The sequence below is a fragment of the Gasterosteus aculeatus genome, chromosome 13, assembly GCF_964276395.1.
Source record: "Gasterosteus aculeatus chromosome 13, fGasAcu3.hap1.1, whole genome shotgun sequence".
In the NCBI taxonomy this organism is placed as follows: domain Eukaryota; kingdom Metazoa; phylum Chordata; class Actinopteri; order Perciformes; family Gasterosteidae; genus Gasterosteus; species Gasterosteus aculeatus.
In genome coordinates, this window is record NC_135701.1 from 16,691,346 (window position 1) to 16,710,153 (window position 18,808).

Here is an 18,808-nt window from a genome sequence, read left to right on the forward strand (position 1 = left end):
AGATTTAAAACAAAAACTTGAAACGTGTGAACAGTATTTTATTTTCACAAACGTAACAATTTAGGGACAAAACATAAACCAAATACACTTTGGGTTCACCCCAAGCACCTGTGGTGGATGTGAAAGGGTCTAGGGAAGCAAAGGAGAACGCCATGGTGCCGGCAACATTGTTCAGCATGCCCGGTTTGGTGGTGGGTCAGTGATGGTCTGGGGAGGCATATCCATGGACGGACGCAAAGACCTCTACTGGCTGGAGAACAGCAGGCCGACTGCCATTAGGTATTGGGATTAAACGCTTGAATCCAGTGTCAGACCCTACGCTTGTGCAGTAGGTCCTTGCTTCCTCCGGATGCACGGCAATGCTCATGTAGCAAGAGAATGCAGGCCATGCCCGAAGGATGAAGGAATAAGGGCACTCATGATCACCTCACTTAAACCCAATGGAACACCTCTGGGACAATAATTGGGGTTATCAATACAGAAACATAGGAAAAGTTGCCATACGAGAGGAAACAATCATAGTTCACACAAACACCCAACTTAATAGGCAGGTTTAGATTTGAAAGGGCTCATTTTCATGTCAAAGCAGAAATTAGGTACCAAGTATATTTGTTCCCCCCTGCAAAATGCATCTTTAATTTAAAAAGATTTAACTTGGAACAAAAGAGAGACACACTACAAGATGGAGACTAAGGAGTGATTATGATTGTAGTAGAAAGTAGGAAGAGAAAAAGAAAAGCGTCAGTTGTTTGAGCTTTATTACCATCTACATTCTAGTATGTGGAACATGCAGAGCTGAAAGCTGTATAATAATGCATTCTGGGAATTGTAACTTGTAAACATGTACAAATCAGTAAAGAATTGTAAAAAAAAACTAATGAGTGGAAGAGACTGCACAGCAACAAAACAATTACTAATTATGCCACAAGAACGGTGGCTAAGAAAAGTATTGAAAACTTAAAAACTTAAAATTAGGTTTAAAGTGATCTTTAAACTACTAAAACATTTTCCCCTTTTACACTGGACTCGAAATGAAAGTATGTTTGTATTAGTATGCCACAGAGTTATTGCAGTGATGTATGGTGTTACCTTCACAAAACATTTGCTTGCTTTATCACGCTGAGAATGGCGAGGCGGCCTTCTCAGGAACATCAGCAGTGATAAATCCGTAATATATCAATAAGCATCATAGGCGAACCTCTACTGTATACTCTAAAGTCACGCATGTCAATGATCTATCCCTCATTAATTGAAATGAGTCATTTGTCATTGCACTCTTTAAGTTGTGCCGGCCTTTCCGGGTGTTGCCGTGACCGGAGCGGTTTACTTGGTGCAGTAACTTCTGCAGCTCAAAGGAAGAAGAGCTTGTCTGACAGCTGGATGGCCGGCTCGGCATGCAGGAACTGGCCAGCCAGGAAGGCCAATTTGTGGGCGTACTTGCACGGTGCTGGAACACGAATTGTGCCCGGCCAGTTCCAGTACATGTGGCACATCTTGAAGGTCAACCTGGTGTGGAATCAGAGAACCATGTTAAATAGTCACACAATTGATTAGGTACACAATGTCTCACATCAAATGAATTCTAATCCAACAGTCCAGTAGAAGTTATATTTTTATAGTGCTAATATTGTTCTGGGTTTATAATTCGGTGTATACATACAGATTTTAATTTTGTATTTAACAGACATGCTCTTTTCTCTTATTTCATTATTTATTTGGTTAGAGCTGCAACTAACGATTATTTCTTCAAAGAATCGATGAATCGGATAAAGAAAAAAAACAGCATTAAAAAGCTTTAATTTCCAACCCTTTATTCTAAAACAGAACTGCAAATTCACATTGCAAAAATACTACGCACTCACTGACTACCTTTACATGGATCAAAGTTTTAGTTTTCTGCCATTGTTCAGTAAAAAGACAATAATACGTTGTTTTTGCAGTTAATAAAATTGAAAAACATTATTCCGTTTTAATGCAAAGGTGCAATTAACTACTGCTATTAACTTCAGTGGTAAACTTGTTTGACTGTGGGGAAACTATTTTCCCTCTTTTATTTATTGTAAGACAATATTTGCAGCGAACAAGTCCTGCTGACAACCCCGTTCTAGATAATGTTTAAGCTGATTACCGTATTTTCCACACTATACGGCGCACCAGATCATAAGGCGCACCTTCAATGAATGACCTATTTTAGAAAATGTTTCATATATAGGGCGCACCGGATTATAAGGCGCATAAGATACTGCAATCAAACGTTTGACGTCGGGGTGGGTGGAGACTGTGCTTTTAGGGTCCGATCGTTGCTGCGAGGTGCGTTCGCTCCCGCCGCCCCCCTCGCCATCCACGCCTTAAATCTTCGCCTGCTCTCCAGCCACGCCGCCTGCCAAGGGCTCCTTTTACAATAACCTATTTTCCCCGTTAAGATGGTTCAGCTACTGTAAAGAAAAGGGCACCGTCTCTCGCTCTTTAATCTCATTAAGTGCTCGGCAAGAACGGCAGCTTTGTTTCTCCGACGCGCCCCTGAAACAAGCTCCATATCTCACACGCTTGAGCGCCCGCTCAGCATCTCGCCGTCGTAGACCGAGCTTTGGCATGTTTGGCAGAGCACCTTGAGCGCCGTGTACAACTAGTATGAATCAACCAATTAACCAATTGATCCATTTCCATCGTTTTTTGAGAAAATTAAAGGCTTTTAAGTGCGCCTTATAGTGCGGAAAATACGGTATATATTTATACACATATATAAACTCAATGATAGCACGATTAAACCGTTCATTACCAACATCTCAACTGCAGAGAACTATGCTCAGTTTGTACTTGAAAAACGCAATGCTGTATATTTAATATGGTTATCAAAAGTTAAACTGACAAGAAAAAAATAGAAGCAAAAATGAAGGTAATGTTAGAACTAGAAAGGTATTAATTGCTTACATTGTAACTTAGTATCAGCAAGTACTCAAATGCGCCTTCTGGCTACAGTCAAAGCCAGACTGGGTTTTCTGTATCGAAACAAGGCATCCTTCACACACTCTGCCAAATTGAATGACCATCCTTCCTCCATTTGACTACCGCGATATAAATTTATAAAATGGCATCAAAGACCACCCTCAGAAAACTGGACACACTCCACCACTCACCATCCACCATCTCATCAGATTTGCCAGGTCATCATTGTAATTGAGAGTTGGTTCCTAATTGATTTTACCTGGTAAAAAATGTTAGTACTTGGGTCTATAAATAATTGGCGCATCCCCATTATGATTACCTTTGCAAATGGTCAGGTGTGAGATTTGCCGTGTTGTAGAGAGCGATGTAACGCGTTGGAAGTCCACAGCCTTGACGACTAGTGTGTGCCAAGAGATAGAAGTCCACCCTGAAAAAAAACAATGCAAGGGCTTGAAAATCAATATAGCCTACAGCAGATGAGAGTATTTGATTGATTCAGGCCAAAAACTGTCAAGAAGTCTTTCTGATCGTAACAGAGAACACGTATTTGCACAAGGATTTTGCTGCAGAAGGATTAGACAACAACCACCAAGGGTCATTTGTCTGACTGACCAGTCCTTCTGAGTGAGCGTGTGATCCAGAACAGTTCCGGGTGGAGGTGTTCGAACGCTGTTTGGAGTCCAGGAGATGAGGGTGGTGCTGATGCGCTTTTGGACCACAATGAAGACCAGCTTGGGCTCATAGCTGGGGAAAGTCTCGAAGCATTTGATCAACTGTGGGATCTCGTACTGCGCCAGAATGGTCAGCTGACCATCGGACACGCCATCCCGATACACAACAATCTTCTCCGGCAAATTGTGGTTCAACTGTACAAATGAACAGACACGCGGGTTGCGTCAGGTGTGGCTGATCTATTACAAATATTTAAATTCTTTGAAGAGCCCTCTGTGCTTTGATAGGCGGCATAACACATGTAGTAATCTAAGGTTACCTTTCCAATAGAGCAGCATATAGGTGCTTTTATTAGAAAATATAAATAGCATTTCGGTATTTATCTTAATTGACAGCATGCAATTTGTCTCTCCATGGTTGAATTGATATATGTAATGCAATTTTTTCACTACTTACCTCGTAGTACTTATGCAGTGCAGCCAGTAAACAGACTCTGAAGCCATTGATCAGTTCCTCATTTGGTGTCTGGAAAGTTACTCTGGAGTACCAGCGAGTGAGCGAGCTGGACAAGAAAAAAAACTATGCGTTTCTGTCAGGATATTACAACCATTAGCACAAGTCAATGTGGCAACAGAAAAAGTCAAATAGTTGTTCTCCGAAATAACCATATCGTTCTCCAAAACACCAACTCTTATTAGCACTATATAAGGCACTTATGTTGGGGCTGTTCACAAGATCTTTCTGCATAACAAAAAAATAAATACAAATCAGCCAATCTCTAAGAAATGTCTCAAAAGGTTTGTCTGCTTCGTGATGCATCTCCTAGCACGCTCAATGTCTGACCTGGTGGGAGCTTCAGCCAATGAGAGCAGACGTCACTCGCAAAAGTTCCTTCACACAAATACATTTTCTGAATGTAGAATATAAAATAATAAAATAAAAAATAAAAAACTAAGCAGTAACTAAATGGGGTCCCACACAAATAATAAAATAGTTATGTACAAAACTAATAGAATAAAAATCTAAACAAAGGGGAAAAAGTTGTACCTGTTAACACTTGCGACGAAGCCCATGACTGACTGATGCGCCTTGCTGGGGTCATGATGGACATCAACTCCCACCACCATCAAGTGTTTCTATGAAAAGGTCAGAGAGGTTCATCCTTACGCCATTGACTACACTAATGATACACCGGTGTTTCCCCTAACATTATATAAATTCCTGTCTTTGTCAGGGCACCCCCCTACATAATGGTAAAGGAAACACTGAACACCACATCTTTGTATCTTTTTCAAATAGTATTGTGGTAATAATGTTTTATTTAACATCAACCACAGTTCTCCACGCTGTATTAGGTTTATAACTAATAGTACTATAATTAGAGGTTTTCCCTAAACAATGCAGGCAAAGTAAATTTGGTGCTATATTACGGCTTCTTGTGCCATGATACTCACCAGAGGGACATTGACAGTCCAAAGTTCTCCTCCTAACTTGCAGTTCATCTGCAGGAGCACCTTTTGGGCAATACTCCGTAGCTTCTGTGGCTTGGAAATTGTTCGGACGTTGATGGCCTGTGGCACAATCAGAAACAAAATCTTAACTGGGAGTTAATATTTAACACCTTTCTTTTCCTCTAATTCATCACCAGCCATGCACAACCTCATGCTTCAGCATTACGCACCTGGGATGGGATGGGGCTCTTGACACAGCAGAGCTTCTTGATGGCACTGTAGAGATCGTCTCTGTTCCCTTCCATGATGCAGACTATGAGCTGCATATTGGGCTGTAAATAGATAAGCAACAGATTGTTACACAGGAAGAACGTCGCTGGGACCAGACACTAATCATTTCTACGTGGTAAAAGAAAAAAGAATTGTGCAGATGTTCGAATGCATTTGTGAGGCAACTTCACAACAATCAATAATAGTGCCAAAGAAAGATGGATCTCTTTATAAGGCTGAAGGCAGCCAAAGATACAACACACACTGTGTGATGCAAGCTTTGAGAACACTGGGAAATGCAGTCAATTATATAAAAATGTATATATTTTCTACATAGGAACAGACACAAGCTTGTATGTTAAATTAAATTATTCATACAGTTTTGTGTCTAAATCTTTGTGTCATACCTCATTGTTGACCTGAGAGTGGATGCTCTTGAGGTATGTCTCAGTGCGATTGTCCCTCAGCTCTACCCGAATGGGTCGCCGCAGACTCATACCAATCGGCCCGGCCACCTTGTTAAAGGTGGAAACCAGCTCTTCAGCCTGCTCTGCACAGCGCCGAGTGTAGAAAATGGCCCAAAGGTTCAATGGAATCTAAGAGCGAGATCAAAGTGAAGAAACAAAATAATACAGCAAGCACTCCTTTATAGACCGACGCCTTGGAACTCAGCTTACGGTCAGTTTATTAACACTAGATCATAAGCAGCAAAAAAAAAAGAAGGTTCATTAACAATGAGGAGCTTCAGAGATTTGTCTCATACTCACGGAGCTGATTGAAGCTTCCCTGATGACTTCTCTGGACCAGGACACATCAGCAGCGGTGGTGAATGATGTAGACTGCAGACAGATGGTTTCAAGGGGAAGAGTTCTACCTGCAGTCTGCAAGAGAAAAAAGGTAAAAAAAGGGTAATGGTAAATAAAACTTTAATAAACATTCTATTCTAGCGACTTCCCATCAGTCTATTGTACATTAAAGCTGCATTTGAATATCCCCAGGATGGTCAGATATAATTCTAAAACCAAACTCCATTTAAGCAGTTGCTATTAGGAACATATTCAAATTCAATTGAATTCAACAGCAGAGCCTCACCACCACGAGTTCCGAGTCAATGTCCAGTCCCCATTGGCTGAGCTCCTTTGCGCTCTCAGGATTGGTGTTGATGTTCTTTAGCAGCTGTTTTATTGAGTGGGTGTTCTGCTCAGCGCTCATATTGATATGCATGGTCAGATCCTACAACACATTAAAAAACACAATTTACTACAAGTTCTTATATCAACATTTAATAATTTCCAATATGTTATACCTTTATAAACATTGTCAACAAATTTCAGAATTACATATCATCTTTCATATTATAATAATGAGGCGCTAACAGCTGTTGAATGGTGTTGCTCCTAAAGTTTGAACTTATAAAGCTGCTCTCAGCTCAGTTGGAAGATTAAGGACATTTCAACCGGAAGTCAAATTCCCATTCAGTTGTACAAACCTCCAAAGAAATTTTAAAAAAAAGTTGAAAGACACATTGACGTGGAAATATAAATAGAAGGGAAAAAACCCCTGTGTGACAAGGCCTGAAGAAAGAAAGAAAACATTGTTTACCGTCATCGACTTGAAGTCCTTCTTCATTCGTTCTGGGATTCCCGTCATAAAGGAAAGTTCTGGTACTAGAAGGATCTCTCCAGTAATGATTTGCTGTAAAAATCCCATGTTATAACATTATCGCCAACGTTAAATAAAAAACGTTAAATTACTGCTTTTGTCATAAAAATGTATTTTGCATTATGGAACTAGTATTAGTGTTGCGTGATTAGGTCATGCAAGCGTGTCTCCCGCATAGAAAAACATGAGTTTGATATTACAATAATTGTTTGCTTGGAAAAATATGCTCATTGTTAAGACGTATTGTAGCCACAAGGTGGCATTCTGATGCAAGAATTCAGATGACAGCCGACTGTCTTGATCATCTATGATTAAACAACTGATACTGGAGAGCCGTACCTTCCCTCCAGGCTTGGCTCTCTCCTTCGGCCGATGCATGAGCAGAGGTTGGTCCAGCTCTTTGATTGTGATCCCATAGTGCTTGCTGATAAAATGTGAAAGCCCCATGGCACATCAGCAATAAATAGGTGTGCTAATAGAATTGTATAGCCCCTATGGATTAAACGGCCACCATTTCAAATCACGTATATGACTGCTATATTTAGTCAAGAGTTCAAGGACAGAGCAGCCTCACCTGTAGTATTCCACAAAGGTGGACTTTGTGCCATCCATCAGAGTGAAGGAGTCTTTGGGGGAGTTGTCCCAATCAATGGCATCAATGCGGTAGGTGCGGTTGTTGTAGCGGGTGATGACGATGCTGCCAACGAGCTCTTTGGTGCATTCATCCTGGAAGTTCTCTTTGCTCTGTCTGTACAGTGCGTTCCTGGTAGACAAAGCAAAAGGCCAAAAGGTCATGGCTTTTCCATTTTCGGTGTAAATGGACCATTTTATAAATAATCTATGGAAGCAATAAGCTTGTCGTATTTGCCACTGCCCTCTAAATGCAATCCCATTCCCATAGGGAAGGGTGATAATGGTCGAGTATATTTCTAGTTCCTTTTCAGAGGACAGATGGACTAAGAAAGACTCCTCTCACAACCCGGTATTCAAATATGTATGACTACATAGTGGAACATGACAATCATGTGTGCGGGTAGGTCACGGCATATTCAATGTCTCAATTTGTATGAAAATATCTACAGGGGACAGAAAAAAAAAATTTAATAGATGCATTCTGTAGATTAGAATAATTTGCTACTGTTCATGTGATGTGTGAACTCACATGACGTTCAGCACAGAGTCATTTCTGAGGACTTTGTGAGACACGTCCACATTTAGGTACAGGCCTCCATCTGTGCGCTTAATACTGGTGGAGTAACCCGGCCACACTTGCAGCCTGCAAAAAAAACAACCGACAAGCAGGATAAAGAATGGATGATAAAAGCAGACATATGTCCTTTGATTTTAAGATGTAATTCAGTACCAACCGATGTTTTTCTAGAACGATTGCACTTTCTGGGTCATAGTGGTTTCGACCAACAAGCTTCAGGCCAAGGAGTTTCATTACCCTTGAAAAGCAAAAAAATTTCAAACATGTCTCGTCAAGTATGAAAAGTATGTAGAACCAAAGAAATCATTCTCATCTGTATAAGGTCTATAATATCTTTTGAAAATGGATTAAAAGTATTTAAAAAGCAACATTTAGAAGCTAAACGTCTGATTAGCTTGAAAGTACCATGTAAGTTGTTATTCTATTAAGAATTGAAATGCAAAATGAACAAAACCATCTTGAGGGAGAAGATTGACAGAAATGCTGCCTGTCTGTTAATTGTGTTATCTAAAAACAAGTTAGCCTTTAGACAGTTTAGGCTGGTCAATATCAATTCAGACACCATCATTTTAGATCATATTTCATCACAATGATTATATTAAAACAATAAGTCTCATTTTGATTCCATTTGTGTACAATATGAAACAAATAGTCTGGCTGTTATAAATACCTCTTGAGCGTCACATTGTAGAATGGGATGCATAGATCCGAGTTGGGGGGCAAAATCTTAGTCATCTGGATTTGTATTTCTATTTTCTCATTGTCAGTCCGTCTCAAACTGTTTAGAACAACCAACTGCAAAGTATCAAAATATGCAAAGTTCAGCAATGTGAGATTTTGCATTTAGTTTGATGGTTGCGTTTCAGTATTCTTCAATTTTACTTATTTTAGGAAGTCGGTCATTTAAAATATACAATTCAAATCCAAATAGAAATACAGTGATTGATACCTACATCTTTCAGTTTAACGGGCAGGAAGAGTATGGAGCCATCAAAAGCTACTACTTCTCCTGTGGCTGAGCGGTGATCTTTCATCATTCCAAAACGCATTGCCATTGATTCAACATTTGGACTGAAAGATATTGAAAACAAAATTCATGAGAACACAACAAGCACTTTTATAAATGGTTAGAAAAAAGAAAAGAAAAAAAATCCACCTCATCTAAAGTCATTATTTTTTCAGAAGATCGGCTAAGCTTCTCACATTCATTTTCGGAAGTTTCAAGTACTCTGGTTTCTGGTTGATTAATAAAGAAACAAAGTAATAAGACGGGATACTTACACAAAGGTAACATGGTACTGATAAACCGCTTCATTTTTGCATCGGATTAAGATGTGGTTGGAGCCAAGAGTTATAGGAGCTCCTTTTGTTCCCATCTTATTCAGTGGCTTACTGACCAGACGAAAAATAAAAATGCACAAAAAGATCATTTTAGCACAAGTTACTTTGCTATACTCACTCGTCTTTAAGAATTAAGTGAAAAGTGGCCCTAGAATAATGAATTCATCAACATAATGATTGATGAAGGCCGACTTATCAATATTAATTAATTAAAGGTTAATTATTTAAACACATTTAAAAAACAAAAACCGTTAATATGCTTTCAATACAGCCAAATTGCCATAATGTGTTCTCTGTGCATCTTTCCGTGATGAGGGAGAGACTTGTGCCAATTGGATTGTAAATAAGGGCGATAGAAGAGAAATAGGGGATTGTATTTTTCTACGGCGACATAAGGTGATGTGACCTATACGGACTATCTATATAATTGGCGGAGTGGTTTGTTTGCCCGTTTAAATCGGTGCAAGTGAATTTTACAAATACTTAAAAATTAAAGTAGTTTCTCCTCGTCCTGGTTCACTAAACAGTCGCTCTATGAGAGTAGCTGACGTTGGGGATGGGATTTGGATGGTGAAATTAAAAAGACAGGATTATGTTAAATGGAACATGACGCTGTGGTAGTCGCGCCAAGTATTGACTGAGCGATAAAAAGGGAAGGCGTTTCAATGAAGGATGAGGTGTTTTAACAATAATAGTGAATAGTTCAAATGAAAATGTCACCGATAAATGTTTATTCATGAGAGTTGTTCTGTATTGTTGCACAAAAAAAAAGGTCCAGTCTGAAGTATTTAGGAGCATAGAACATCTAACAGAACTGTATACCCCACTAACCAGCCTACCCTTACCAAGCGTGTCACTATTCCATCCCTTCAGGCAATTCAAACTGCGCCAGGCAGTGTGACGCGGCGGGCTACCAATGTAGATATGAAGGGCTCATACGAAGCTCAAGAAAATATCTGGTTTCAAGTTATTTGTATTGTAATGAAGACCACTATGAACACAACGTTCCTTCTTCTGCACAGCAGACCTTTAAAGTTGCAACATTTCAAAGCTCTGTCAGACGCTGAGACATGAGGACATTTAAAATAAGTAGAAAGTAAAATCCTGAATTTTGTAAAAAATGAATAAATGTACTACTAGACTACCACTACAAGCTTCCAAATACTTTAACAGTAGAAATACAAAAAGAAAAGTAGGCTTACGGAACTTCCTCCATTTTCAGCTCCATCTTTGCAGGTGCAACAGCAGAAAGAGGAGCCTCTTGAGTGGTGGCAAACGGGGGCTTGGTTCCTTCACATAAGTTGCATTTTAAAATTTAGAGCCATCTCATAAGTTTCTGCCACTCATTAACTAAATATACACTACCATTCAAAAGTTTGTGGTATTTTTCAGAGCACTGTTTTTCAATGAAGACAACATTAAGTCAATCAGAAATACACTATGCATTATTAATGTGGTAAATGACTAGTCTAGGTGAAAACGTCTGGTTTTTAATGAAATATCTATATAGGTGTATAGAGGCCCATTTCCAGCAACTATCACTCCAGCGTTCTAATGGTACATTGTATTTGCTTATCGCCTTAGAAGACCAATGGATTATTATAAAACCCTTGTGCAATTATGTTAGCACAGCTGAGAACGGTTATGCTGGTGAAAGACGTTATAAGACTGGCCTTCCTTGGAGCTAGTTGAGTATCTGGAGCATCACTTCAGTGCACACATGTCAAACTCTCGCCCCAAATCCGGCCCGCCCCTTGGTGCGGCCCACCGGATGACTTTGCTATTGTGAGGATTACGGAACGATCTTCACGCATGCGCTTTGGCTTTTATAATCGATTCACTGCCAACTGCCAATGTCTTGACTATATTTTCTGCAACTCATTTGATAAATTAAAGTGTGAGTTTTCATGGAAAACACTAAATTGTCTGGGTGACCCCCAAACCTTTGAACGGTAGTGTAAGTCTTAACAACTCATACGCTGAAGGGCACATCTCTTACGTTGCATTCTTAATCACGTGTCTCTACCTGTGAGGGAAGCCTGCATGTTTCGGGCTGCTGGTTCCTCAGAGGCTGGAGAAACAGACTCGGCACGACCCGGGGGAAGAGGAGGAAGAGCGCGTCCTCTTCCTACTCCAAGGTGAGGCATTGCTGCTCTTCCAAGCCCCACCATCGTGTCAGGGGACAAACCTCGGCCACAGAAACTGGAAAAATTACAACGATTAAGTCTTTTGCCTGATATTTATACAAACAACATGGCTCTTAAAACCAATCCAGTTTTATTGCAAATATTTTGGCCTATGACTGTAGGCATTTAATTTGTTGACTGCTTATCAGTAGTTTAAGACTATTGCAAGAAGTTGGTCAATTAAATACACAATTCAATTTTAAATACAGTAAGTGACCATTGACATGTTAGGTTACATAAATAAATCTGTAATCAAAAATCAGTTTTTATGTGCACACTTGAGTTAATAGCATCAATAGTAATATGGTGCATGTTAATTAATACACTGGAATTCCACGTCTACCTACCCGCTGCCTCTGCCCATCGCCTCTTCAGGTTTGCTGATGACACCTACTGGGGCTCCCTGCAGGATTACATCACCCAAATCTCCAGCTGCTGCTCCTCTTCCTACGACAACAGGGTTAGTGCAGAAGGTCACGTTATGGATTAAACCTTGTTTCTTTGAATGGATAAACAGGTCACCCTGTTGAGGTTTGCACTTGCCATAGTTCCACACAAATTATGTGCGTGCACACTGACTCCACCGTGGCAACCATTAAACCTGGGCTACAGTCAGTCAAATCAAAGGTGAGCTCATTATCCCGATTAGGTAAAAACAGATTAATACTGACCCACTGGTACTGTTCCTCTTCCCCATGAGGTAACTGAGGGTTCGATGCCCATTTCTCTAAACATTGAGACCAGTGTTGATCTTGGACCAAAGGAAGGCACGTCAACCTGTAGGCACAAAAGATTTAGCAGCCCCTAAAAGGGATAATTCTGTTTTTTTTAAGTGGAGTCAGTGTATTATTTACAGCAGACCAGCTTGGACAAATAAAAGGAAAAGCAATATATTGCTTTTAACCCGGACCGCAGCAAAATGTACATAAAAAGGCACACCTTAATCAGTTTAAGTGTACACTAGGGATGGGATGATATCAGATTAAATCACAGATTGCAATAAAACATTTCTATTTGCGCATCTCAACAAGGGACTGAGAGTGAGTGTGTCGGCAAGAGCTACAGAGTGAAGGAAGAGAGCTACCGTTGTCCAGTACAAAGCACTGAATCAGAGAAGAAAACCCATTTCATTGCGGTTAGGTTGTTAAGCACAACCCACACCTCCCCACAGCGCTACTCAAAGGTTTTGTGTTAGCGGATTTTGAATGAATGTGGCTAAAGAACACATTTCATTCTGCTCTGCGTGTGTCTGACTCACTCTCTGGCCCCAAAAAACATGCATCCATTAAACCGACCTAGAGGAGAGAGACTGATAACACCATGCATCTTGGTTGGAATGCACACTAATTGGCTTGGCGATTCACTCACACTCACACACACACACACACACACACACACACACACACACACACACACACACACACACACACACACACACACACACACACACACCTCAAAAGGCCAAAGCCCCAAAAGGGAAGAAATTGTTTAGTTCGAGTCTGTTTTTTTGGTAAATGCTGCAGTGTATAGAATACATGAAATTCCAATATTGTCCTATGCCTACTTTGAATATAAAATGGAACAGAAATATATCCGTACTCGTTAGAAATGGAAGTTCAGTTCAGTCGGAAAAGGCTGTAAAACGGTAAGCTAGAGCAATAATAATACTCAAAATGAAGTGCACACACAAATTGAGTTGGCCTTTTTAAAGTGTGCCTCTTTGTTTAGGAGGCTGCAGCCTCCCGGTACGCAGCAGTAAATAGCTTCGCTTCCATGCCTTCGTATCCCAACAGAGTGCTTGGTGACTGTAGAAGCAAAAATATCTCACACAACCCCACTTCAACACACACATAACTTTATAATTGGGGAATATTGTTTAGAAAATGAAAAAAAAAAAACAAAAAAAAAAACTTAAGGACTTTTATGTGTTCTAACCTCTGTCCTGGTCAAAGCAGAGGTCCCCTCTGTAAGGTCTGGCGCCTTGGTTTCGCGTGGAGGCGTCCGTCCGTGCAGCGGTTCCAGATCCGGCAGGACGGAGCCTCTTGCAAGTCCTACCTTTGGTTCAGCCGACGGGAAGAGCAGCCCTCTACCCCGGGCAACCACGTGGTCGGTAATGGGTAGAGTCGCCCCTCGTCCTTGAGGGGTATCGCCACAAGTCAGGAAACCTCTGGCTCGTCCTCCACCACGATCTTCAGTAGAGAGAAGCAGCCCTCTGCTGCGTCCTACAGATGGCTCCTGAGGATGAGGTCTTCCTCCACGCCCCAGCCCGGGGACGCCCATCATACTCAGGATGGAGGGCTTCTTTGGATCCATTTCATCAACTTCTCCAGCTGACAGAACAATGGGATGACTGCAGGGAAAAACACCCGTGGGGAAAAGTTAGCACGTTTGTCTCATTACTGGCCTGCTGCAGTAGGAAATAATTCACACACCAATTGAATGGCAGATATTTGGAGAAAATGTATTTTCTCACGTGTTGGTAAGTTGTGTGCTTAATGTGTCTTCAAACTTTGATTTTTTTTATTTAAAAGTATTGCTCAAGTTTAAATAATGTATGTTAATTTATTAAATTAAATAAAACTTGTGAATAAAGGATTCGCTGTCACCGACTAATTCAAAGGCATGGTCAAGAGGCCAATACCAGCGCACAGCGAATTCACCGGCGTTAGCGTTTAACAGACTCTGGTTTACAAAATGTTAACTTTCATCATTGAAACTGTATTTGGCTCAAACGGTAAGGAGCTAACGCTTACTTTAATACCGTTAAATCTCCAGTATGCATTACACGTTATCTTTTTATAAATTGTTTTTACTGAGTTAGTTCAAAATTGTCCATGTTAGGACACCCGGACGTTAACGCTACATTTATTTGCGAAGATATTTATTGTGACATTCATAACGCAACTTTTGAGGGTAACTTACTTAGCGTTAGCTAAGGCGCCCCTCAACTTAGCTGTCGAATACTGGAGTTAAGCCATTGCGTTGATAAGCGTGGCACCAGTTAGCGAAAACAGCAGCTAACGTTAGCTAACGGACAGCACGTGTTTGGGGAAATTCACACCGACAACGTGAAAAGCACTAAAAATAAGATGAAAGCGAGATGCTACAAGAAAACTCAACGTTTTCGGAAAAAAACAGTTATTACGGTTATAGTCAGATAACTATAAATATGACACAGCGAACGGATATATTTCTCACCCGGCACGAGATGTCCGGTCCGCGCTAAAAAAACAACAAAAAAAACCACCTGCTGAATTCAACCATCGGTGGGCGGTTTTTTCCTCCTTCAACCTTATTGGATACTCAGTAGATTCTCCCGCAAGCCATTGGTTTACAAACTGTCAGTCTTGTGTTGTTATTCTTCGTGACATTGAGGAACACAGTTGTGTCGCCCTCTGCTGGTCACGACTCGCCTCGCACCTCAGCGTCATTGCTAGTGGTGGAACGCAACGCAAGTACATTTATTGTGCTTGGGTACACTTTTGCAATACTTGTATTAAAATTTCATGGTAGTTTATACTTCTACCCCGCAAAATATTTTGGTAAATATTGTTGCTTACCTTTAGCTCCACAACATTTGCATGAGGTAAATTATTAGATAAAGAGATAAATACTTGTAGGAACCATTGTTCACGAGTTCGCTGGTGGAGGCGACAAACGGGCACTAGGGATGGTCAAAAGGACTGACCTGGGGCCTGTTGGTTGCTGAGACCAGCCACAACACCATCTCTTTTATTAAATACATTTGATTTTAACCTTTTGATCAGCGATGACCTCTGTCCGTCGGGCGTTTCTTCATTTTTGAATACAACAGTATACATTTTTTTTAAATGGGCCATGATTAGTATTGTACATATTGATGCTAATTTTGTACTTTTACTCAAAGAACAGTTCCACTGCAGGACTTTCTATTGTAATAGAATATATCTAATAGACTGTGTGAAATATGTACTGTGGAATCTCTTTAAGTAAAATACCTCAGTATGTATATCAACCTCTGAGTGCAAATGTGAAATTGTGGGAAATGTGTACTAGAATGGTAATTATGTGTAACTTACTAACAATGAGGCCGTTAATGTGACCTGGTTGTCCTTTACAATACTTATGATCTATATTTAAAGGGCACAGTTCAGTTGCAATGTAATGTGCAAAACCAGTTGACATTTTGTAAAAAACTCAAAAACACTAAAACCGTAACATTTCAAATGGCTTTTGGCATTTGGGAGTTTTTTATAGGGCATGATTCAGGATGTCGTGTTTCATATCCACACAGTTCATACACTCGAACTTGGGAGAAACATAACTTTCTGCTGTTGGCTAAACGAAGCCTAACAGGTCACCGGGGCAAAAGTATCTTTCTACAGCTTGGTGATGGTGGATATTATGGCGTTACGATATGGTGACAATAAATCTCACTTTTATACGAATCTTCTGTCTTCAATAATTGAGCCTGATCTATGTGGGATGCAACACTCACCACCAACGATGACGTTAAGGAAAACGATTACCGACGAGGCTTCTGACTGCCAGACACATGTCCATATTTAAACATTCTGTATTTGCAGTGTATATCACAGCTTATGTGGCTTCCAAGATAAATTAGTAATACAAGTCTTATCGATCTTTTCTTTCACTTTCACAAACAGAAAATAAACTAAAATGACAGTTGCAAACTTTAGGTCTGCTGCTGACGTCCACTTGCATTGATTGGTGTCGCCGAAGGAGTCGGATCAACATTCTTTACAAAAGTCCAAAAGCCCGAAAGCCTGTGGAGCTTTGATTTTCAGGTCACCGGCCAGGAATATTGGCAATTAGCCTGAACTCTTTAGAAATAATCACAAAAGGGCTCCCAGAGGTATTGAGGTGATGATTTTGTGCTCGCACCACCTCTCTTTAAGAATAAATGAATCACTGTTCCGGAGAGTAACCATTCCTTTGGTCATTTAATATTAACTACTGTGTTTTTTGGGGGCGTTACCAGACGAAATAGAGTGTTTAAGATAAACTCTCTTGGAGTCGACTTTTAATAAGAGCTGAAGAGAAAACAGTTATTAATGTTTGGATGAACATGGCGTTTTTTTCCCATTTTAATAGTCAGCCTTCAATGGATTCCATTTCATCTTGGTGCTTGAAGGACAACGTCATATAAACAGCTAAAATAAAAAGGTTTATTCTTCATTTAAGGGTTGTAATGCCATCTGTTGACATATTGAGGTAACTGCCACCAATATGAGAATCAAATTGACCTTTTAAAATGAATTTAAACCACTCGTCGACAAGTTTTCTTCATATCACGAACCAACATTACAATACAACTTGATATTGTCGCTTATGTTAAAGAAAATGCAACCTATAAATATGTGTAAATATGTGTGTATTGGCTCATTATTCACTTGGCTCTGAATAAATACCTCACTGAACCAAGCCTTGTTTCAAATTTTTCAGTAATCAGCAATCAGTAACTGTTTAGCTGTTGAAAATGAACCCAGGGGAGTTTGAGGTGTTTGGTATTTTGGAGATATGTGGCTTTCTGTTGTGTGGTTTCCATGTTGGGCATTCATTTATATAAATACATATGTATTAATTATTGGATCAATATGTTATCTGTGGTGCGTCGATAGCAGAGACCTCAAATACCACGATAGAGAGAACAACTGATCTATTAGTGTGAACCGATGCCTTTATATACATTCCATGTCAAAATAGACCCTACACCAATGGAATAAAGATAAATCCATTACATTTATGTATTTGTTATCTGCTGGCAAACAACTCTATCCAGCGAACTCACAACAACTTTGGCAGTGACGCTAAAGTATGATGGGTTTGACAAAGAATGGCAAATGGCACACAACTCTTGCTGTAATTACCTTTGTACATGTTCTTGTAATTTAATCACGATGGAAGCTGCTGAACAGCTGATAATAGAAAATGTGAAAAGAAGAAAAGCCAAATAACATTAATGTCACAGAGCATAAAGGACTTTTGTTATGATGGGAATTAGCAAATGGGAATTTGACTTTTCTTGCTCCACATGAATATATGTATTACCTAATAGTCTTGCTGATGGATCTATTAGGATTTAAAGTATATATTTATTTTACAAAGTCATACAACCTCTTTCTTTGACGCACTGTGATACGTGTTCTGAATACTTATTCCTGCTTTCATTCCAACCCTTTGGTCTGTAATGAAAAGAAAACACATGAAAGCTGTGAGTATCCTTTTACTGTTTCAGAATGACACTTTCTATCAATTGGGTTCAACTCTGATGGAGATTAGCTTTATTTTGAAGTGTGACCTAATTTAAGTGACATGAATTATATTATATGAATGAAAGAAAACTGGTTCTTTAATACTATTCCTTTGGAACTGATCTTTCCTTTGAGCTCAGCACAAAACAAAAAACCCTTTGTGTGTGGTTCACTGGTCATTTCTGTGGTAAGGTTACTTCTGAAATGTGTTTTTTTATGCCTCTTCTCTCTGACCTTTAGTTGCTGTTATAAATTAGCCATTTGCTTCCAAGCTACTGCTCTGTGCCTTTTTGTGTCACCTTATTAAGGTTATGTTTGCAAATCCTCAATTTACTGTCAAGAAAATGAGATAATCCATTTTTATCTCCCCTTAGGGTGCGAAGAGGGACACTTTACACCTGTCTGCCTTCAACTGTAATCTACATTTGACTTCAACTGACTGACCGATAACATTATGCCAGTTCATGTCAGGGGCAAAGACGGACTCTGAGTCAACATAGTCAATAGCATAAATAAACATTTCTAATGCAGCGTGTTTTGATGAAGCCCTTAAGGGATGCTTTTGGTAGTTTGCTCTGGCATTTAAACATCAGAAAATGGTCAACATGCTTTTAATTACAGGTAAAAATGTAAAACTTGATGGCAGCTTGTATCATTCCTGTGAAAGGACGAGTTTACGTAACATGTTGGTTTCATTAGGGTTTGACAGCCCAATTAGAGGGTATCGAAGGCTTGTGAGCAAAAGTCACATGGATTAACAATTGAGCTTGTTTTTTAAGCAGATTAACCTGACATCTGTAACTGGGGGTTTCGGCT

General features: G+C 39.8%; 2 protein-coding genes across 2 annotated transcripts in view; one reads left to right on the forward strand and one right to left on the reverse strand.

Moving 5' to 3' along the window:
- Positions 1 to 18,808, forward strand: part of LOC120830835 (uncharacterized) — a 192,074-nt gene that overhangs the window by 91,125 nt on the left and 82,141 nt on the right. The window lies entirely within an intron of this gene.
- Positions 22 to 15,110, reverse strand: piwil2 (piwi-like RNA-mediated gene silencing 2). The gene is made up of 24 exons (XM_078086990.1): positions 14,937 to 15,110; positions 13,674 to 14,088; positions 12,410 to 12,515; positions 12,086 to 12,185; positions 11,579 to 11,754; positions 10,755 to 10,842; positions 9,493 to 9,603; positions 9,165 to 9,282; positions 8,882 to 9,006; positions 8,369 to 8,449; positions 8,164 to 8,277; positions 7,576 to 7,764; positions 7,341 to 7,425; positions 6,942 to 7,034; positions 6,432 to 6,572; positions 6,107 to 6,220; positions 5,747 to 5,935; positions 5,300 to 5,401; positions 5,073 to 5,189; positions 4,666 to 4,754; positions 4,075 to 4,180; positions 3,559 to 3,812; positions 3,266 to 3,373; positions 22 to 1,506 (listed from the first exon to the last, which is right to left on the reverse strand). Exons 2-24 carry the CDS (start codon positions 14,049 to 14,051, stop codon positions 1,350 to 1,352), a joined length of 3,141 nt encoding a protein of 1,046 aa, XP_077943116.1. The 5' UTR covers positions 14,052 to 14,088; positions 14,937 to 15,110; the 3' UTR covers positions 22 to 1,349.